General features: G+C 28.8%; 1 protein-coding gene across 4 annotated transcripts; it reads left to right on the top strand.

Annotated features, from left to right (window-relative positions):
• Nucleotides 1-473: 473 nt before the first annotated feature.
• Nucleotides 474-24,038, top strand: LOC130441636 (actin-binding LIM protein 3-like). 4 transcript variants are annotated; one of them, XM_056775401.1, is made up of 15 exons: nucleotides 474-726; nucleotides 3,624-3,844; nucleotides 3,920-4,103; nucleotides 4,176-4,396; nucleotides 4,483-4,728; nucleotides 6,907-6,975; nucleotides 7,752-7,944; nucleotides 8,951-9,223; nucleotides 9,386-9,578; nucleotides 10,305-10,480; nucleotides 12,573-12,649; nucleotides 15,250-15,319; nucleotides 15,758-15,798; nucleotides 15,854-16,060; nucleotides 16,397-24,037. In XM_056775401.1, exons 1-15 carry the CDS (start codon nucleotides 723-725, stop codon nucleotides 16,508-16,510), a joined length of 2,289 nt encoding a protein of 762 aa, XP_056631379.1. In that variant the 5' UTR covers nucleotides 474-722; the 3' UTR covers nucleotides 16,511-24,037. The 4 variants fall into 4 exon arrangements, with proteins under 4 accessions (XP_056631379.1, XP_056631380.1, XP_056631382.1 ...); XM_056775402.1 differs by lacking the exon at nucleotides 6,907-6,975 and having other exon boundaries at nucleotides 507-726; XM_056775403.1 differs by lacking the exons at nucleotides 12,573-12,649; nucleotides 15,250-15,319 and having other exon boundaries at nucleotides 508-726.
• The last annotated feature ends 378 nt before the right edge of the window (nucleotides 24,039-24,416 follow it).

The following is a 24,416-nucleotide window of genomic DNA, read 5'->3' as shown; positions in this document are numbered from 1 at the left end:
ATCACATCAGTAGATGTCAGATGACACAATTGAATGATTAACTAAATCGAACAAGTATTTCGATTCCATCAATCGTAAACTCATTGTCGCATGATTTCAACTTTCTTGTTTTCACTTTTGCAAGTTTCCTATAAACTATTTAAGAAGAATGTATATAGAGAAGATAAAGGAAGTCAAAGCAATAAAAAAATCAATTTGCGACATTCAGAACTTTATTCAAAAATTTCCCTATTCCTAATCATAATTAGCTTAGTTTACACCAAATTTGGGGATCCCGTTTCAATCCATTTTCTCAAAAATTGAAGAATATATCTTAATATATTTGAAAAAGAACCGATTATGTGTAACGTTTTTAATTGGGCGTACTTTATCAGTCACATGTACTGAAACAGTTTAGATTATGGAGTGTACACTCCATAGTTTAGATATCAGTGGTCACATGACATTGCCTAATAATTGTTGTTTAAGTTGGCATTCTAAAGGTGTATCTGATTTGTCATTATAGGTACATAGAAATTTTAACTTTTGTAGTATGTCAACCCTGTGAATATCAATCACTTTAATCATTTAATTAAGACCATTTATGGGCTCGCCCAAATTTGTAATTTGCCGTTTTCGTAGTATTTATTGATATTAATTTAATTATTCAACGAGGAACGTGTTGATATTGTGTAATAGTGCTGTGCTGAAGATATACTTAGAGTTTAAAGAAGTTGTAAAATATGGGTGAGTTGGTAATATAAAATATTATTTTTGGATAAATAAGTAATAATTTTATCAACTCTGAATTTTTCCAGTATTTGATAACATTACCTTTCTCATCATTTTGATAATCGTGTAGTTTAAATTTGCGGTTTGGTTTTCTAGAACAGGGGAAGGTGACAGATAAAGATTAGTATGGTTCAAGTATACTTTATTCATTTAAATAATACACTCTCTACCTATTACTATGTGAAATAAAAGTTACCGAACGAACGTTCTCGTATCAAGGATATTTTGAATCTCCAAAAATTATAGATGTTTATTTGCATAGATGATCTCATTAAAAATAATGTAATTATGGAGATTCGGTATATTGGTATAGTTATTGTACAAAGTACATTATATTTGGTTAATTAACTAGATAGTTACAGTCAGTACATAAAAAACTACTTTTAACATTTATCATTCTCAATTAACATACAAAAATGATGAGGAATGAAAACAAGATAATTTCATTTTGTAAAGTATCCATTATATTGATGTAATCACTGAAGCACATATTGAATTATCAAAAGTGATATAACATATTTCTAAATTCTAGACAATAGTAATTAAGACAACGTTTATAGGAATATTAAGAAAACATAATTAAATAGATTGGATTTTCAAGTTTTTCTCAGGATCAAATTTGGCAGAGATAATAAAATGATAAATAGATTCCACAGAGTTGACTTGTAGCCTATTCCATTGAAACCTTATGAGATCTATTGCAATTTGCTAAAATCAAAACAAATCATCACAAAATAGATATAAAAAGATTAAAGAAGTAATAAGTTAAATAAAATTTTATAAATATAGATCAAATTTTTTATCTACATACTAATTATTATAAAATCTATGAGCTAGACACTGATTCTTTCACATAGCTTTTTTCTAGCAGCTTTCCTCTGCCTTTCCTATACTAAAAACCATACATATGTTAAACTAATAAATAACAAATAATTATTAACATCGTTGATTCTCTTTTATGATAAATTTTCAAACAGATCTAGTTAAAATCACATTTTATTGTGAATTGATTTTTTACAAATCTAGCTTAAAATATATATACTTAACAATTGTGTTTATATATTTTTTTTATAAATATGATGTTGATTTTAGAGAATCTACAATAAAATATCTATATCATAAAATCTACATAATAATGAATCAATGGAAAATAAAAAAAATCTGTTACAAATAAATATAAGGTATTGTTTTTTATTGAGAATCTTTTATTACTTTGCACCTTCCTTGATTTATCAGAAATTACTATTAAACTGTTGATTATCACACTGGTTAACTAAAGTTGAAAAAAACAGACAAATATATTTGAGTATTTTGTAGAAATCGATTTTATCAATATCTGTTTTATAATATAATCATTATATAATTATTCTTAAGGTATTTCATTACTCAACAATTTTATTATTTAATAGTGTTGACTTTTGTAATTAATAGTATGCTTGAAATTGATTGTTAGGGAAAAACTGATGCATTAAAATCTTTACCAAAGTGAGTATTCACATATGTTAGCAAAATTTTATATTTAATATTAAATTGTTTATTGTCACCATTTCCACTTGTAAATGCATCACTGGCTTCCAGCAATATTATTAAATATTTTACTTTCACTCTTCGTCGATATTGAATTTATTGTGTTAAATTTAAAATTTGTTTGAATATTACATGAACAAATGAATTATATTGCTATTTATATGAGTTTCATTTTCCAATAATAATTTTTATAATTAGAGAAATCGTTACTTTTTGCTAGGTAATAATTAATAATCAAGAATTTCCAATTTGTGTTACAACTACATGAAATTCATGAAATAATAAAAAATTATGGGAGAGTTGAGATGTTTTATATAAATATTGATATGTGAAAAATTCATGAGACTTTCATGAGGAGAACTTTCCAATCAGCTCTTTATTGGTGCAATGTCTTTTCAGCCTTTGTTTTCTTTTTTATTTCTTTCTTCCATTACCTAGGCATCTCCCTAAGGTATAAGGTTAAAATTTATGTTAAAATCATAACCTACAGTTACATTAATGAAAATAAACCTAAAACAATGGGTTTTTTAATAAGCATTTCGTACTTACATTTTTTAGTAATTGTGAACATGATGAAATCAAACATTGTATTAGAAAATCCAGATTTTTCAGAGCAAACTCACTTGTTTTGAATAATATTAGTCTGAAACTTATGAAACCTCACCCACAATGAAATATGGTTTGGTTGTTTTGGAAAAAAGTCAACTTCTTGAGGACAACCTCAAAGCAAAATATTTTTTTTTTAAATTACTTCAATTGCCACAGCAGTGGTGCATCTGTTTTACTGCAAAATGTTACAAGAGGAACATTACTAGTTAGGTCTGAGAAAAACTGAATCTTAATAATTATAATTTATTTTAAAACTTCATCATTATCAAGAATACTAATATAAACATGTATTTTTCATTTTATCCATTCATTAATAGAAATATACAGCTGTTATTAAATCTAAAACAAAAAAATGAATTGTTACAACCTATATTAATAGATATAAATGAAAATGATGAAGAAGAAAGAACTTATAACTTTTCAAAAATAACTTATACCAATATGCAAAACTAAAAGATCAAAATTTTTGTGAATTAGTAAAGGTTTAGTTGAATAGTAAAACATTCTTTACAATATTTTTATTATGCCTTCACAAAAAAAATGTTGAAGAAAAATATTTTGATTTTATATATAAAAACTAAGCTCAGATTATCTGCCTGAAAGAAATGTATTTAAAGTAGCTCAGTTATTATAATGGCTGTTGTAGTAATAATTAAGTATTAACTATTGAGCTGTTAATTTTGTAGTGATGATTTTGTAATTTCATTTCTTTGCAGGAAAAACTTACTGCCAGGCTTGTAAAAAGAAATGCTCGGGGGAAGTTCTTAGAGTTCAAGACAAATATTTTCATATGCAATGTTTTAAATGTAAAGTTTGTGGGAATTCTCTAGCACAAGGGGGATTCTTTTCTAAGGATGGGGAATATTATTGCACATCAGATTATCAGAAAAACTTTGGATCAAAATGTGCAGTTTGTAACCAATATGTGGAAGGAGAAGTAAGTCAAACTACATTATATTTGTCAACATTAATTTATTACAACTGAATTTTTAAAACCATGAACTTTTTTAAGGTTGTCACTGCTTTAGGTAAAACTTATCATCAGAAATGTTTTACTTGTGACAGATGTAGGCAAAGCTTTCCTTCTGGAGAAAAGGTTACTTACACAGGTAAAGAGGTGCTTTGTCCAAAATGTGTTCAAATCCCTGTACAAGATATGTCTCCAAAGAGTAGTCCAACTACCAATAGTGCCAATGGTATGTACACTAATTATATTCTTCTCTTTTTATTACCCACAGTTACCCAGATTTAACCATATAAATTTCCAGAATGTGCTGGATGCAAAGAGGAATTGAAAGAAGGCCAAGCTTTAGTCGCTTTAGACCAACAATGGCATATATGGTGTTTCAAATGTACCACTTGTGGAACTGTTTTGCATGGAGAATACATGGGAAGAAGTGGTGTTCCCTATTGTGAAAGAGATTACCAAAAGCAGTTTGGAGTCAAATGTGCATATTGTAATAGATTTATAAGTGGAAAAGTATTACAGGTAAGTAATTTGAATCATTATAAAAACATGATGCTTTAAACTTAGATGAGATTACTAATGTGGGTTTATTATTTATATTTTTAAAGGCTGGGGACAATCATCATTTTCATCCAACTTGTGCTCGTTGCACAAAATGTGGAGATCCATTTGGAGATGGAGAAGAAATGTACCTTCAAGGAGGTGCAATTTGGCATCCTCGATGTGGACCAGGTCCCACCGAAAATGGAGAGATTCTCAATGGCACTGGAGAAACTAATGGAAATTGCACTGACACTGATATGTCAATAAGAGATTATGACAGGCATAGTACATCTGGTGCTAGTGAATTGCAGGTAAGAATAATAACTTGAAACCATTATGTTATATGCTGGAATGTTTTTGTAAATAGTTTGGTTTAATGTTCAATGCAAGAATGATCCTTTCATTTTTTTCTTATGATATTAGTTTTGTCTGAAGGATACTTTTCTAGTTATGATGTCAACTTTGAAATAGAAAAGTATGTCCATTTTTAAATTCTTGAAAATATCCTTCAAATACATAAGCTTGAGAGGGAAAATAAAAAAAGTACTACAGGAGTTTATGTTATAATAACTGTTTACTATGAAATAATTATTCTGACATTTGTCAGTTCTGGTACTATTTTTTTGAATTACAGAATGGGGAACATGTTAGTTGAATTGTCAGAATTTCTAGTCTAATTTTTCTGTGAGTTTTTAAGATTTGCATTTTGTAGCAACAAAAAATGTTTATTTTAAATCTACATATAAAAATCAGTAGATTTCGAGGTCTTTCTATTCACTTAATAATAAAAATTAACAGTAGTTTTAATACTTTATATATAATTTCTTTAATTCTTCAGATATTGAATATCACCCTTAAAACCAAATTCTCTTTCATAAACAATCTGAATTTAATATCATTACTTAAAAGCTTCATGTATCATTCATAAAGTTATTTTTATTGGTATGTGCATGATTCTTGGAATTGCTATTCCTTATTTTTTCTTTCTTTCCATGAGTATTAAATTTATTTCTATCTTATATTTTGAAAAATTAGGTGAGTACACATCTTTCATAATTATAGCATATTTAGTTTTTTTATTATTAGATACACTAAATACTAAAAGCTCAACTTGTATTCATTCCACAGTCACGATATCTCCAGATATATTTTGAAGTATTGGATAGGAACGTTTATTGTTTAATAATATATATGTTCCACAATTTATTATTTATATATCGTTTCATGGTATAACCTTAATTCTCCAGCAGTAGACTTTTCTTCAGGAAGTGGTATTCAGCTTCAGTATCTACATAACTGGTACTGAGATTACTATTAAATTGGATGCTACCAGCTTTTTAATGAATGATGTTGAAAATGAATAAGAAAAATGGAAAAGCTAGAAACACCTCATGAAATAAATTAATAATAAAAACTAAACAAACTAAAACTATCTGGGGACTTCTCTATGGAAATCTGGATGGTTGCAGCCCTCAACTGAATTCCCAGTTGTTGGAGTTGAGTTGAATTTGTTTGTTTGTGGTGTACCAGTTAAGTCCTTTGGGTGTAGTTGAAACTCCATCTGGCAACTGTAGAGCTACAGGAAAAAAATAAAATGAGGAAGAAAACGTGAACACAGATGGGAAATACTGAAGAAGGAACGAGTAGAAAGAACAGATTTGAATAAAAGGAGCTTATGCTCTAACGTATAAAAAAACTGAATTTATATTTTTTAAAATATAACCAAACAGGTATCTGTTCTATTCTATTCGTTCTGCTCTCTAAATAAATAGAAAATATGAATTTATATGAAAACTAACATACAAAAATGCTAAAAATAAAAGAAAGTCATTAAAGATAACTGGAATTTTTGTGAGCACAATAAAAAAAGCAAAGAAAAACTCAACTGGCGAATATAAAAAATAAAATCAGCACAAATTTACTAAAATTTACTTTGATTTGAAATGTAGATAGGTAGAGGAAGAATTCGAATACATTCAGAGGTTTTATTGAATTTCTTGAATGAAGTGGGAGGTCTCATAACAAACTAATTTCTTCAAAAACTCAAATATTGGAATAAATCAGGAATGAATAGTGTGCCACAATACATAAACAAAGGAATATTCAAAATGTTTGAAGAAAAACAAGCCGAATGGATACAATGGTTAATCTATTTTTACTACTATTTAAAGGTTAATTGCAAGGCAAAAAGAGAATTCAAAAGTAACTAAAATATGTAGATGTGATACCAATAAACTTTTCTTTCAACTCCTTTATATTAAAAGTAGATATAATTAAAGCGCCATGTCCAATAAAAGATTCCATATCTCAAATAATCAAATATTATTTACTTTATTCAAACTACACAAGCACTTCATTGATTATTTACAATATATTCAAACATTTTTATTTATTTTCCATTACTATATACTTCAATCCTTTTATTATTAGTTTTGCTTATTTTTTAGTTGCACTTTTTATAATTTTTATTTTCTGCATGTTTTTTACAGTTTTCCATGAGATCACGCACTCCTAGTTTGAATGGTTCATTGTATAGCCCTACAAGCATGTCTAGAAAGGTTGGTTTTATTATTTTTGCTTTTTACATATGTAGCAATTATAACCAAAATAACTTAAAAGTTTTATTATATTGAAAAAAAAAAACATTTTTATATTACTATTTCACACCACACCAATAATGCTGTTGTACTAACTCTTAGCATTTGTAAAAGTGCTTTGGGGTAAGTCAATGCATTGCATTGAAGTTTTGCTATTCTTCTGATAAAAAATTTATTTACTTTCAAAAAGATGACCACCGAATTTTTTGGCATATTTTTTCACTACAAATAGGATTGCAGTATAGACCAAGGTCTTGAATCTGAATTCTCAACATGAAACTGATTTGTTCTATTTTTTCTTGTAGCAATAGATAATTACTGCATCAGAATAAGAATCCAGATTTTGCTACCCGAAATTCCATTTCCTTAACCAGAAATCCTTAGTATATTTGGAGAAGAGTAGAAATCACTTTTTTCTTCCTTTGTACTGGAACAAAATTCTAATTTCAACACAATCTTCTATCACCAGTTAAAGCTATATAAAATTGATTCTCATAGTAAAAGATATTTGTAATAAAGTTTTACAAGGTTTTAACAGTATTTGTGACGAATGTTTATATTTTATAGTCGTTCGGTTTAGCTTAAGAGCAAAAACAAATTCTAATTTCAACACAAACTTGTAACATCGGTTATCGGTATTTAAAACTGAATCTCTCTAACCCTATCATGGAAAAAATGTTTTTAATAAAATTTTACAAGTCTTTAACAATTTTGTGACGAACTTCTATAATTTACAGACGTTTGGTTACCGTTCTCCTTCTCCTGGATTAATATTAAGGGATCATAATAAATCGGCGACTTTAGTGGACGATATATCAAGAATTTATACATACAGTTATCTTACAGAAGAACCAACTCACGGTTACCTACGAAAACCTATTGACCCATATGATAAAGCACCAACATCACCACATTTCCATAGGCCAACATGTAAGTAGCATACATATAAACAGGGCTTTTAGTGAGTGGGTTTAGAAGTCCTTTTTTATTTTAGATCCCTAAATGTCAATTACAATTTGGTCCTTGAGTCCCTTTTTTTATTAATTTTGTATAAAAGATTGTATGATTTTTTACCACATACTTTTAATTTGATGATCGTGCTCACTTTTTTTTTATATTTGTCTATGTCTGCCAGATGAAATTAAACATATGTTGTATGATTGGGAGTGAAAATTATCACATTTAGCTACTTTTTTCTGAAAAAACTCTCAGTAATTACAATCGTTATTTTCTCATCGTTTCATTACAAATATATGCGTTAGTACACTTTTTACTAACACTTTCCTTGACCCCAATTCCCAAGAAAATGTGTGGATATTCTTTATAGGGGGTCTTGAAACCTGGGACTAGCTATTACCCTCCAGTAATTGATAAATGATATTCCAAATTATATACAAACTTGGTGAATATATTGACTATTGAACAGTAGTGACTTTATTTCAATGGGACACATTAAATTTTTTCTCTCCATTTAGCAGGGAGTGAGTTTTCCTTTTACATAAGTATTTTTGTAAAGACTTTCTCAATAGGTTTGTTTCTTTCTTCCTGATTTGTTTCATTTCCAGTTATGACACACAACCACAATGGTTTTATTTGGATGGGACATACTGTTTATTTACCCATTTTCATGAAAACTGACAAAGTATATTGGTGTTTGAATAACATAATTTGAAATATTTAACTTATTTATTTAAAAATATTCTGTTAAATGAATCAAGGTATGCAAATCTGAATTTTAATACCTTTATTTAAAAAAACTTTGATCAGAAAAGAGGTTGAATAATCTACATAAATTCTATGGAACTCTTAAATTCTACATAAGCATTTTAATAGATTTTATGAATATTGTATTGCCATCAATCAACTGTAAATATAATTTATTTGTTTAAAACATCAAATTATTCTGTACCTAATTTTAAATAATTGACAATTTAAGCTCAAAACTCATTACGAAGTAGTTCGGGATCTGGAAGAAGGAGCACTTCAAGGACAGCTATGAAAGTATTAGTCGATTCAATGCATACGGATGTACCCAGACCGAAATCGCCTCATATGAATAATGAGGAACCTATAGAATTGGCTCATTTCCCTGGTGCAAAACCTCCACCACCAGGAGAACCTTTGAAAATAGAAAGGGATGATTTTCCAGCTCCACCCTATCCTTATACCGATCCTGAGCGTCGAAAACGTTGGTCCGATTCATACAAAGGTATTAATAAACAATAGTAAACTGGATTGATTACTGATATTTACAGTTAGCTTTAATAATCTGGAGATTTGAATTGATTCTAAGTACTATTTAATTAAATTGTAATTAGAAAAATATAATAGAGCTTAATAAAATGGTTAATCTATAACAAATTTTTCTTAGGTGTACCATCTGACGAAGATGAGGTTGATGAGGCAACTATGAGAGAATTTCATGATGACAAATTGAAAAAGGAAGAAAATGAGCTAAGCAAAATAGCTAGTGGAATAGGGAAAGTGTTTTTAAAGAATGTACAAGAAAGAGAAAAATTCAAACAGTGGAAAGCAGCTAATCTTGATCCCAGGAATGCTTCTAGGTAACGATAATTTTTATTCTTCTGTTGGTAACAAAAATTTTTTCAAGTCATATTAAAAGAAATCCTCTATCTACTTGTATAAGGGAAGTAATCTTGAATTGAATTTTATCCCAGTATGAACTGTTTTATTGTGTGTCTACAATGCCAAAGATGTGCTTTTGACATATAATTTGGGCATACAAAGTCTATGCATTTTATTATCAGTGAAATGGATATTTTACTCAGGGAATTGAGGGTGTTAAGTGGAGTGTAACAATACTACCACAGGAATTGAATTATTTATAATAGGAATCAAGGATTGCAATTAAAATCTATGTCAACAAATTTAGGCCTTATTGTGTTCAAAATTTCTAAAACATTTTAGAACACTTATAGAAGAGAAAAAAGAATAACCTATTTTGCCACGTTATACTATCCTCTTCTTGAAAAATCCCATTCTGGAATTACTATACAGCAATTACCACAGCTGTTTAACTCAGGCTCGCTTCTTTCTAAGTACCAAGTCAAAAGTAACTCTTCTCACTACCAAACTACGGAACACGCCATTTGCAGGTGTCTGACATGAAAACCTCTACAGTTTCATAATTTTATTGAATTAGAAATGAATGAAAATTACTTTTCTGTAGAATCAGAAAAAAATTATAATACACTAAACTACAATACACTAAACCTTTCAGTAGTAAATTATAGTTTCAAGAATTTTTATATAATGTCTTGTTATTGTAGAACCCCTTCTGCAAATAAAGAGCCTAACTATAGACTTCGTTATGATAATCCTATTGGTGCGAGTCCATCTAGGAACTTAGATCATCCTAGACCTTACGAGGACGATGATTTTGATAGATCTTTAAGTTGTCGTTCTTCTATGGGTAGATCTATAGGTGCTATTCCAAATTATAATGGTAAGTATCGGTATAAATTGTATGATTATTTTTCTTATTTTAATCATACAGGGAATCAAAGTTGTTTTTAATATAAAGAAATTATAAGGGATTTGGTTATTTTCATTCCAACCTAAATTAATAATTACGATTCAACTTTAATTTTGTTGTAATTTGTAGGAAGTTTGGGAGAATAAATACTTCATTTATTCATTCAGTCAATCAATGATATAGCATCCCTCTTTCAATAGCGCCATAAGCTTATAAATTCTAATTTTACAGGAAAGCCAAAACGAAAACTTTTGTAAATGAAATGTTTTCTTGATCAGTTAATTTGGTATTTGGGCTTACCAAATTCGGCGCACATACAATTTGAAGATATCTTCACTGATTAGTGATGTAAAATGTAGTGTGAAATCTACAGACAGCTTAAAAAAAGTTCTCATTAGAAGGTGCCTCAAGTGCCTAAAGCACGTTCCAAGTCAGAGAACATTGCTTACCTGTATGCCACCAATTCAATTATCTTGGAGCCTTAATAAGTGAAGATAATGACGTGACAACAAGAGTTTAGAGTGCTTTCATGAAAATCACATCTCGCCATTTACAAGACAATAATCTGTTCAGTAGTCACATACGGATGCGAGACATGGACTATGACAAGTGAGCGGATTTTGAACTAATGGCAATATAAGATCCTATGAAAGATTTTTGACCCAGTTTGCGAGAATGGTGCGTGGAGGAACCAGAGGAATTTTGAGCTAAGACAGATAAGTACGGCGAGCCAGATTTGGTGTCATTCATCCAGGATACCTTCTGATCGATATCCGTGTAGAGCTATGTTTGGAGTTCCTGGAGGACGGCGACTATGAGTAAAACCGTGCTTTCGCTGGTTGGAGGACGTTGAGGCGGAACTGATCCAGCTAGCGATTCGACGTTGGAGGCACCAAAATCAGGACAGAAAGGATTGTTAAGAAGGTCCTGGTTCTCAACAAACTAGTGCCGGTTAAAGCAGAAGAAGAAGATGGCACTACTGTTCATGTTAATTTTACTAAAATTAAGTCAGGACTTTGGGTGAATGAAACGAAATATGAATTTATTCGAATTTTAGTTTATAAATGAAAAAAAAAACCAAAAATGTTTAAACTAAAAATCGCCCACAAAAGTTGTATTTAAACTTAAGTAAATCTCCGTTTTATGTTAGAAAGAACATCAAAAGAACAAAATAATATTGAGTAACATGAAACGAGGATTTTAAATTAAAATTAATTTCTTAAATCTAGCATAGCTTGATAAATAGATGGTACGACTTGGGAATCGCACTGGCTTCAAATAAAGATAATAAAGTCTTTCTTTTTTTTGCATCAATCTTTAGTTTAGTTGTGTAGGTCGGGATCAGAACCAAATTAGAATCATTTTTTCTTCTCTTTTTTGTAAGAACTACCTCTTGGAAATCTTCACTTCCATATGAGGTTTTCATTTGAAAGGAAAGGGGTTTTACCTTCTAGTTTCTCACGACTTGTATATTTGAAGATAAAACTTGTATTCCATTCTTTATATTATGAAAATCAGTGTGGGTTATGGCACTACAGCTTTGATTTTTATAACATCATTCGATTAAATGAGATGATATACTGGCTTGCGGCACTGTTCATGGTGCATATATAGTCACGAGTAACTCAGGGTAAGTGACACTTAACTCATCACGCGGAATCTGTGAGCACTAATCATATGGTATTATTAAATCCTGTATAAATTATCTTAAAGAATACATTGGACGCAAAATGTCAATTTTTAATTCTTTTGGGATACGGCACTATTGAAATAGGAGTGCAATATATCTATATTCATCTGTGAAATTTAAATTTGCGTTACATTAGGGTTTTTAGTAATATTGATGGTTGTTCTCCAAAGGTTTAACAAACATACCACCTTGTTTGCATTTGTATATTTATAAGAGGGTATAATACAAGTACATTTGTTAATTTTGTCAAGGAACTGACTTACAACATTCATCTTTGCTAAATTACAAACATCACATCGATTATCAGTAGTTGCATGCATTTTACATATTTTGAAAATTGCTAGAATATTATTTTTTTTGCTTTTTACACAGTAGTATCATCATTACGAACGGTACCTAAACCTGGTTATGGGCTCAAATCGTCTACTCTAGCCAGTAGAAACGAATTTGTAAGTACTAACAAAATACTATTTTTGACAAAACCATTAATAGATTTCTATACTGTATGTATTGAAAATAATAGAGTTTTCAGTACGTTTAGTTTATTGAGATGTCACTGAATCTATACTTTTTTATTTAATAAAATCCTATAATTTCTTACGTTAATATGAAAAATTATCAATTAAAATCGCCTGTTTACAAAATTCTAAATGATATTAAACTTATTGTACTTTTAAAATTTTATTAATGTTGTTTTGCTTTAATTTTTGAAATCTTTATCAGAATAATTGACTTTCTTTTCATCTTTTTTACCTGGAGTTGAAAGCAATTTTTGTAATTATTTAGTTAGCTTTACTTTATATAAAGTTAACAGATTACTTTTCCATTTTTTCACTTGATGTGACATCTTTGTTAAATTAAAATATTTGTAAAAATCTTACTTAACTGCTATTTACATAATTAGGGAGGTTACTTTACCTGCACCTGAAACATTTTTTGTTCAATTTATTTACATTCCTCTAAAACAATATTTGTATAGAAAACTATTTTTTGTATCAGCATGAAGAATGTAGTTTTTATTGATAAATTTTTTGAAATTGGCACATTTTATTTTTATTCAAGTGGGAGCGCAAAATGTATGTTTGTATATATTTTTAGTTTTAGCAAATCCAACATCTTTAAAAGTTTGTTGCACTCTTATAGGTACCGTTTAGGAGCTAAATATTGTCAAATTTTCTAAACTTTTTATACTTTTGAACAAACTTAGTGCTTATGCCCAATATTACAGTTTAAGTTTCACTAGGCAACAAAAAAATTATCAAATTTTACTCATATATATATTGTTTTGAAAAATCTTAAGTATTTATGTTTATCAACACTAAAAAACATGTTTTCTTAGACTGTGTACATGTCTCCTTTATTCGGAGTCCGGAATGTATCTTAAGACTAACAGTAGTCCACAAGCATTGCTGGTTCCCATTTTCCTTGGTAGCGCTTTTCAATTGTGGCGATATCTTGATGAAAGCGCTCTTCATGTTCATCACTTAAGGCGCCCTTATTTTCAAGAAAAAATATTAGGTGGATATAAAAAAAATTAATTTCAGACATATTATATCCCAATTTATAATAGACATTCAGCATTTTTTTGATGGGATCAGAATATCGAGAACTGTAGATATGCAAAATGATTCTCAGTAACTGTCATAAATGCCATCCAAGCTTCTCTTTCTTTTTTATTTAAGGTGGTGATGAATTCCGGATCTACAATCAAATTTTTGACGTCAGGTCTAACAAATACACCTTTCTTTATTTTAGCATCACTCAAAGAAGGAAATTTTTGTTTTAAAAATTTTAAAGCAGTTCCATCTTTGTCCATGGTTTTCATAAAATTTTTATTGCCCTAATTTTATGTACTGACTAAATGCTGATATTCCCCCTTTTTGTGCCCTGGAACTTGATCAGTTTTTGGCGGCCATATTACTGTTACAAATTGTTCATTTCTCTCTCGGCTGTTCTATTCGCATAGAAAGTATTTCGTGTGGCCAGTTTGTGTCCTACAACCAAATCAACAACTTTCAAAACTGCACAGATTTGGTATTTGCTGTATTCTATCTTTTCCAACATTAGTTTTATAATATCGTATGTTTCTATTAAATGAGCTCCATAACCTAAAGGTAGTGATGGAAATTTATTTCCGTTATGGAGCGATTCATTTTTTAGACTTGACTTTGTGGAATCAATGAAGTGTCTCCATTCCTCTGACCTATGTTCATAACCCAGCTTTAATATCAATCTCTCAATGCCATTACAGTACACCAAGTCGTTTTCTTTAGAAAATAAATTAATATATGAACTTAACTTTTATGGTACACGCTAACTTTAAGCAGATTCCAGATTTCAGTCTGGAACTTAATAATTCAGCTTTTTCTTTGGGCAAATCCAAATCTTTTATGAGATCATTAAGCTCCAATTGGTTAAGATGCGGTCCTTTAGGATTTATAATAGTTGAAATAAATGAACTTTGCCAAATAGTTTTAGTTTAATTGGTTATCTTTAGAAAAATTTTGCTTATCAGTGATTCATATTTTATACAAACAGGTTTATTCCAATATGTTATACACAGTATTAGCAAAACCCTACATTTGGTTGTATATATTTCTTATTACTGATTTATTTGTCAACACAATGCTTAGCTGTTTGTTGAAATATCCAATTTGAGGGCTATCGCATTTTAATTTGCTACTAAAAACGCTGCTGCATAATGAGGTTTTCGGAATGTCATTATTTGGCATATTTAATTTGTAAAAATTTTGTAAGGTGTTTTAGAAACTAATGTCTTCTTTTCCTTAATAAAAAGGAGCAGTACAACACTACTACTCGATACTTTCTCAAAATACATTTTAAGTTTTATTTTTAAGCTTGTTTCCACTTTAAAACCTCATTCACTGGTGGCGCTAACTACTAAAGGGTATCCCTCATATTTGGATATGCACAAACCTCTTAAACAAAACTCTACTTCTAATAACATGTTTGTATAACGAAATACTTGTGATTTCAAAAGCTTGTAGTAGTAAAAAATGCACGGTCTAAATAATTTTCCTATTCACAGGGTGATTATTCATATAGTGGAATGGGTTCTAAAACTTATAGTACTGATTTCAGTTGTGGAAAGTCTGATAGTAAGTATATTAACTGCTTTTTGCACTTTTTTTAGTTAAAACAATCATTCTTATTAGTCAGTTATCCTGAACAGAATTACATAAATCAGCAACACAATATTTCTCTTTTATTACACTTCTACCCTTTTGATTCTTGACTAGATTATACACTGATACCTTTTTGATTTGTGATTAGAATATATCTTTGATTTCTCTGGGTATTCATTCTTATAGTATGAAGTTATTTTTGTTAATGCTTTAGAAAACTTGTGGAAAATTATTGGAATGTCTATCACAGTTTATGAAATGTCATTGCATATTACAATATAGAATTAATAACGATTAAAGATAGAAAAATATCACAGAACTTATATTACTATTTATTACGAAGTGTTCTACAGTTATATTTCTTGTAATTGAACATCTTGCAAACTAGTATCAAAATTTTATCTGTTTCAGTTTCAACAGGTTCTATTACAGATGTTGAAAGACGTGCTATGGTGAGTTGAAATCATTTAGTACATTATTCTTCTATTTTATTCTGATTAATTTCAGAACTGTGAAATGCCGTTATCAACTACATACACAGGAGGACTGGGACGGTATCCTACTGGAGGTTACGCCTCTCAGCAGGTTCGACGCTCTTTACCAAATATGGCACATACAATGTTAATAAATGAACCAGCTAAAATTTACCCTTACCATTTACTTATAGTAACAAACTTCAGATTGCCTTCTGATGTTGATAGATTGAATTTAGAGGTAAGTTTTTGATAAACTAGAAGAATAATTGTTTCATTCTCTGTTTTTATAAAGATTTCATTAATCACAATTACACTGGCCAGTTTTAATAATCAAGTTATCATCTTCATACATTTCATTTCAGTCTCAAAAAACGATAACTACACATCAGTGTAATTGTGTTTGTATAGAGGTAGTATACAATGTGTTCTGTATGAATATTACCAATGGTTCCAGAAAGCGCAACTTGACTACAGTCTTCCCTAGGCTACAATTCGACAAAGAAATTAAATATAAACTAAATTATTTTGATAACTGGTGAATTTTTATGTTACAAATTAATTCTTATTTTTTTAGAGGCACCTTTCTGATCAAGAATTTGAAGCATTACTGCAAATGGCAAGGTCAGACTTTTATCGGCTACCCCAATGGAAAAGAAATGAAATGAAACGAAGAGTTCGTCTGTTTTAATACCTCGAGAAACAAGTTCGAAACTTAGTACATGTCTATAAATATATGATGGTGCTGTAAATTGAGTAGAAATGATTTTCAAAATAAACTTAATGCTCGAAATGTAAATTTATTAACATTATATTAGAACAGTGTTTCTAATCTATTGAAGGTATGAGGAGATTTGTACAAATTAGAATGCAGTAAAATACATAAACATCAACATCAAATGAAGTAAATATTTGTTAAAATATCAATCATTCCAGTATCAATTATTTATTTACACCTTTAGTCCACTTATCTCTTTATTTTTTATCTTATTATCATCAAAAAATTGTCAATTAACTTGTGACCTATTAAATGAGTAAATATTAAAATGGCATAATATTAGTTAAATAGTTGTAAAATAGTCAATTATGTTGGAAGTAGCTATTTTAGTTAAGTAGTTTTTTACAAAAAAAAAACAATCAAAATACAATTTCTTTGTACTGTTCTATTTTTCAAACTATTTGATTGTTATGAAGAAAAAAATCAGTGGTATTCATAGTTTAAGAAGCACTGTGTAGGAGAGAATTCTGAATATTTTATTTATTTTCTATTAAATTATATTGGTAGAAAATTTTTCATTTTGAGAGTCATTTCTACTAAAATTTGAAGGTAACTATAAATGCATAAGCTTAAACGACTGGATTTTTCTAGCTGCAAAATTAACGAATGGTCATCTTGTTCCTTACTTTCTCTTATTCTTAAAAATGTATTCATATAATTTAAAGAATGTTGTCAATATGAAAAAAATACTTTTATTGGATTTTTTGAAAGTTCTTGAAATGATAATTATTATGCAATAGTCTAGAATTTCTCAATTTCTTAGACTTGCAATATGTATATTTGTTGAGAATTATTTCAGTCAATTGTAGTGTATGGCACGAGAAGTTTACTTACTTTAACCTTTTCACTGCGACGCCCTCCTTCTACAATGGAGCAAGGTGGAACTGACGAAAATAGGCCCATAAACGCATTATAATAGATTCTAAAATTATTGATAAATTAATACTAGCAATGAAAAGGTTTTAATATCATATTATGGGTAGATGAAGATTAAATTTCAAAATTAATAGATGGAGGAACATAGCAACGAATATACTAAACTGCTCCAACAAAGTTCATAAATTCTATAAATTTGTTTCAACAAATTACGTTTTTTGATAAGTCTTTATATGTTTATAATTTCTTGTGTTTCAGATAAGCTTTTTGAAAAAACAATTTGAGGTTATGTATCATTTCAATTTTAAAAAATTGAAGGACATAATTTAATAAGTTAAGAATAAGCATTACTATAGATACAAAACTTTATCATAATAGAAAAAACCCAACTTATTTTTCACCGACGTATTATATTTGCTGGTGAGTGAAGAGATGAGAGTATAGAAGTCAAACATGAGATACCACAAAATTCCAAAGCGTTTTTGATCACTCTTGCACGCTCGTGACAAGAATTAGCAACTGATATAAAATTCTTGAAAATAAGATTGCCTCAAACGTAGAAAAGATCAATTTAAAAACACAAAAGTCAGATTGTTTACAAAAATGTAAATTTTTGGTTGCATCCAAGGTTTTCTTCATATTATCAAAGCCAGATAATTAAAATATGTAAGTATTTTGAATTGTCTAAAATGACACCTTGATTAAGAATTTATATTTGATACAATATGCATGGTAGGATTGGGATGATTATGGTGTCTGCGAATTTATCGTATCTTTGTTGGCTACTGAATATTCGTGCTAGTAAATCAAGTGTAGACTGACATTCTTTGAAATATATGTATATATCAAATAATATACTTTCAATTAATTTGCCATAGACTAAGCTAAATATAAATGTTAAGTACATATTAAATAGTAAGATTAAACACTGTTTAGATGTACATTTACCATATTTATTATATATATTTTTTCGTTTCACAATACAGAGTAATTCACGATTCATAACACTCCCATGTTAAAAATTATTATCATATACTGATTTATTTCAGAAATAATTTGATCAGAGTGTTCCGCAAATGTTAAACAATCGAAAATAGGATTTTTTGGTAGTGCCCCAAGAGCTAAGCAGAAAAGAGATACAATATGATCGTGTTAGAGTGGAACACTGCTATTATTATCTGCTTAAGCGTTCCACAAACCATAACTATTATAACTGAGCTAAGAATCAAAGAAAATTGCGTGTTTTGTGTAATTATTCCAAAAGTAAACCTTAACATGATTTTTAATGTTGCAGTCATCAATTTTATATAATTTTCAACATAGTAAAAGTTAGTTGAAATGGTCCAATTATATAAAAAATAATTGCACGAAACAAATAACAAAGTTTTGAAGAGATATTTTTCAAAAAGATCTGAAGTCTTTTATCAACTATACTATATTAAAATGTAAAGCAAAGTTGGGGTTTCATGTTATTTAACTTTTTTCAATTTTGGGGCACACAATTTTTCTTCTAACAAGAACTTGCAACAAATAGCAATTTCTTTGGTACCTAGCATGCTAATAAAAAAATTAGATCTAGCTAAAAAATGTGTTTAAAAGTACCTTTATGGTACCTAAATTTCTAGGTTTTTTTATTGCTGAAACTGACTGTAAAGTGTGTTCATTTAATTATCTTGAACATGAAGAATGTTTCCATAACTTTTGTAATCAACGCTGTCGATTACAAAATTTCAAAATAATATAAAATTTGTATCTACATAATAATTTTGTGATGATACAACCAAAGATTGAAAAAGAACCGTCATTGACCTTTTGAAATCAAGTTTGTTTTTGTTAAATACAATTTAATATTAAAAAATTTCCTAATTTTGGGCAGCCATTAAATATGTTGTGAAAAAGTAACATGGCAGTTTTTATTAATTCATACTGTATATTTTAATATTTTGTCGGCGAGTTGTATAAAAATTTAATTTATTTATTTTAATTTATAATCGTCAATTATTCTGTATATATTTTATGTTGATTTCTTTATATATATAATCGTTTATGTATTTTTATTTTACGTATAGTTTTTATGTGATCTTCCACGAAGAGTTTCAAAACATATATTTTTATTTAAATTTAAAATATTTCAAATCACATTACTTTTCTTTATTTTCATATATTAGCGATATCGTTCATGTAAAAACAGGACCAGTTAATGTTAATTAAAAAGTGATATTTGTTAAATCACTTCAAAATAATAGTTTAGCAAGATTGCCTATTTGAAATAATTAAAAAAAAATAGAGTCAACGTACTATAGTTGTTATAAACAAAAGTTCATAAAAGTGGTTTGTTTATTAAACTTCCGATTGATAAAAATGTTTAAAAGATTTTCTGTTACATAAAATCGAAATAGTTAAATCATTATTAATAGAACTTTATGATACATTTTTAGTGAAGATTTTTAGTAAATGTAGTTATCGGAAAACCCTACAATAAACAGATTAATATTTTTCTTACAAATTGTTATTGATAGCAATCTAAGGTCCCCAAGGTCTTTTTACTTCTCCGACAAATGCCTGCAATAGTAATCCCGCTATAAACTACTGTTTCAGTATACATCATCATCAAACAAATTTGAAATATTATAGTCACACATATAGGTGTATTCTTTTAATGACTTCCAAAAAAGGTGAAAAAAGATTATTGGCAATATTCTTATGAAATTATTTGAGCGGGAGAGATTATGTGTTGTAGAAGGGCGAGAGCCTACAATCAGTGGGAACTTTAACCATATCTTCAAATTTACTGGTATATTTTCAACTTACACATTTAATAACGCAATGTCAATGTCGACAATTACATGTGTGTTTGCTGATTCTCATATTTTTATACAAATATTAATGTTATTATTTATAAGGTAAACGTTATATAGATACAAGGAATATTATATTATTATGTTGTTATATTTTAATGGTACGTATATTTTGATTCAATCGAAATGCAAATTTATTGATTTATTTTGGCCTACAGTTAACCTTGATATTTTTAACAACCTTCTCGTTTATCAATCATCATAATTAGCCTGACACAGGTCTACAAAAGAATGATTTATTAGATGCACCTAAAACGATTCACATTGGAAACAATAGTTATTATAGCTCTCATAAAATATAGGATTTAAATGTTTTTTATTACATGACATTTGTAATATTTTTTATTAACGATTTAACAATATTTATACCAAAACTTTATAAAAATTGAAATAATATAAAGAGAAGTATATGATTAATAATTTCACCATGGTTTTTAAATGAATCTACAAAGTAACTTTTTTGTCAAGTATTTGTTTGGCAAAATATAGGAAAACATTACATGTTGGAATTTTTTGTAAACAAACAACTTTTATAATTTTGTAAATACAATATGAAATTCAATGGTTATAAGGGATCGTAAATCTTGAGGATATATGCATCAATTATTGACAGTCTCTTTTGTTTTTAATATTAGTTATTCCTCTACATCACAGAGATATTTTGCAGAAGTGACATTGTAAATAATAAGGCCACTAAATATTTCGTCTAAACAAAATATTTAGAAAAAAGTACTGGTTATATTGTACGTATTAGAAAAAAATATAGAACATTATGCTAAAGGTTTCTGATGTTTTTAACTTCTGACTGTTCTTTTTTTTTAAAATAATAGATTTTAGTAGCATGAATTTCAATGCTTTTGAAGGTATACGAAGTATATTTGTAAAATGTCAATTATACTATTTTTCGACATAGTTTTCATGATTTTCCAAGCATTTATCATTTTGTAGTGCAAGATTTTCTATACCCTCTGTGTTTTGTATTATGTTCTTTTAGCTCGTTATCGTTGTTTTACCTCTGACTACCAACACTTCAGTTTTATGAACAACCACCATCGAATCGTTCATTGTCCTTATTTTGTTTTTAGAGTTCAGAAAGTTAATTAATTCCACAAACAGCGAGATTTGTTATCAACTTATTTCAAACTAGCGCTACGATATGTACACAACAACAGTGAACTCAAATTGTATGCGCAGAGCAAAGAATATTTTGCGAATATGCCTTGTATTAAATATAGTGGTTTTTAACTGTAAAATGTTCTGTATTTGTTTCTTAGTCCGAAAAATATTTGTCGACTTGTTTATGAATTTAGTTATTTATACATTTGTATTATTTTAGTATCGGTTGTGATTATTAATTTACATGAAATAAAAATCTTAATGTACTGGTATAAAAGCCCTTGAAATTTATTATAAAACACGATATTAATAGTGGTTAACGCCATTAGGTTTGAGAAAAAGAAAAGCACCAATATTTAAATTTTGTTACTCCTCCAGCTGTAATTCTCCCTAGGAGATGTAATTGAGGCCCATTACACCAGTTGAGATATTTGATTCAATAAAGATTAGCAGACACATCAATACTAACTGCTAACTAAAGAAATTAGTTATTAAAAAATCCAAAACAAATGCCAATATGATTCCTACTAATATTTAACAAAAATTCATTTTCTATGATTATCTAAGTTATTTTATAGTAAATGCTTTTGTTGAAAATGAAAAATGTGTTGATACTTTCTGAATCTTATTATGCTTCGACCATTTGAGATCAGAAAATGAACAAGTAAAATACCATAACATCATATTGTTTTCACCGCAAATTTTAAAATTTATTAAAAATTATTTTCAACTAATATTGAGATGCTTAGTTTACAGTTCCAGTATTATTTTCTGTAATGTTCCGTTTTAGATATATTTAGTTATCTACATAATATATAATGCTTCCAAAATCAACAAACAGCTTTAATTAGATTTATCTGTTATTTGAAATAAACTGATTCATTTAATTTCTGAACGTTCAAAGTCCATTTTATTGGTTACAATTTATTTTTCTCTCATATTTAAATATGAATCATTTTTAGATTAAAATAAGCCCAATTTGATTTTTCCAAAAATGTATCAATATAGATTCTAATTTTCCCCGCAATATTTTGTAAATAGAAAACTTATATATTTGATTCGATATTTAAATTTTATATTCTTACTTGATTGAAATATGTTACTAGTCAGTAAAAATGTTTTTGAACTTGGAATCATTTCTAAAGCTTAAGCTAAACATTTCAGATTAGCAAATCTTGTATTCTTAGGAATTCATAGACTATGCAGAGCGTTTAGATTGCTACTTTGAGCTAGTCGTTCATTCATATAGAGTAAGTTAAAATGGTATTTTTATATTTGATAGCTTTTTGCCACTAAAAAAGTTCCAGTGATTGTTATTTAGATTTAGTAAAATTTCAAATCATTATATACGCATTTTTAACATTCTTTAATTTTTCCTATTGATTACTGTGGTTTGGTTATTTTATTATGTTATTTTAATTCTGTAACAAGCACAATGCCTTATTAAAATTCTTTTAAATTTTTTTTTCTTTTTTTAAAGTACCCAGTACACATTTCTATTTTAACACCTAATTCTCTTTGTACATGAATTTGCAGTATATGGAAATTGGTAACGACTTTTTAAGTGACAACCAATTAAAAATCACAACAGACCAAAACAAGGAGTTCCGGTTTGATAGAGTACAAGAGTTTGAATACCTGGGAGTGACTGTAACAAGAAAAGGAGACAAATTTAAAGAAATCGACAAAATATTGGAAAGAGGCAATAAAACAGTTGTGCTCTAGAAAACCTATTAAGGTCCAAAGATATCTTGAGGGTAGCGTAGCTAAAAATTTATAGGACAGTTATACAAGCTAAGGTCTTATATGGTAGTGAATGTTGGGTCATGAATAAGAAAGAGTAAAACATGCTAAATGCATTTGAGGGAGGAGTATTAAGAACAAATTTTGGAAATGGAACAAGACGAATGGAGAAGAACGAATGCAATTATTGAAATGTTATATGTTCAGACAGAGATCGGTTATATAGTAAGGACAAGAAGACTGCGTTGGTTGGGTTATATAGCCAGAATAGAGAACAGCGAGTGAAAACAAGTGAAGAAGGTGCAAAAACAAGAGGGTGTTCACGTAGAAAATGGCTAGATGCGTGTAAGGAAGGCTTACTAAGGGGTAGCAAACTGGCGCCGTGAACAAAAGCGCAGAGCTTCCTTACCTTTTTAGCTGGCGGAACCCTTTTCGGATAAAAAACCACGACGGACCCTTGTCGATGAAGCCGCCCAGTAATTAATAAAAATAAGCTCGAAGCCCATTTAAATTGACAACTCCATAAAGCATATGTCATTTCTTTCAATAACCCCACAAAATCAACAGTATATGATGTAATAATGAATGGAAACAACATTAAATTAACTACGTTTCCATTAGTCTGAATTCTCACACTATATTCAGATACTTTGTGTTTGATTTACCCACAGTGTTCAACACACTAGACCGGCCATATTTTTATTTGAAAGATAACTAGAGCACTATAATAAAAAAAGCTAAGAATATATTTGAAAAACTTACCAGCGAATTTAAAGAATAAAATCACCAAAAATTTACTTTGATTTGAAATGTAGATAGGTAGAGGAAGAATTCGAATACATTCCGAGGTTTTATTGAATTTCTTGAAGGAAGTGGGAGGTAACAAACTAATTTCTTCAAAAACTCCAATGTTAGAATAAATAATCAGAAGTAACTACTGTGCCACAATACGTGAACAAAGGAATATTCAAAATGTTTGAATCAAGCTAATGGCATATTATAAAATATATCATTATATTATAGTATAATGTAAAATACCATAAACAGCGTAGCGACAGAGAATTCCTGTATGGCTATAAGCGATTGGCTGCCCGGTAGCGCAACCAGACTTATCAATCAGTGGTTGCCAGGCTTAGTAATCACATGGCAAGCCAAAACGTGGCTGCATTCGTGTAATCAGCTCCATATAAACTAATACTCGGTGACTGATTGGGCAACTTGACAGG

Source organism: Diorhabda sublineata, chromosome 3 (assembly GCF_026230105.1).
Source record: "Diorhabda sublineata isolate icDioSubl1.1 chromosome 3, icDioSubl1.1, whole genome shotgun sequence".
Classification (NCBI taxonomy): Eukaryota; Metazoa; Arthropoda; class Insecta; order Coleoptera; family Chrysomelidae; genus Diorhabda; species Diorhabda sublineata.
Note: the sequence above shows the minus strand (reverse complement) of the source record. Positions and strands in the feature narration are given on the sequence as shown.

Coding starts and splice junctions, on each gene's coding strand:
- LOC130441636 (XM_056775401.1), top strand. Junction 6,976..7,751: donor CTACAAGCATGTCTAGAAAG/GTTGGTTTTATT, acceptor TATAATTTACAG/ACGTTTGGTTACCGTTCTCC. Junction 9,579..10,304: donor GATCCCAGGAATGCTTCTAG/GTAACGATAATT, acceptor TTGTTATTGTAG/AACCCCTTCTGCAAATAAAG.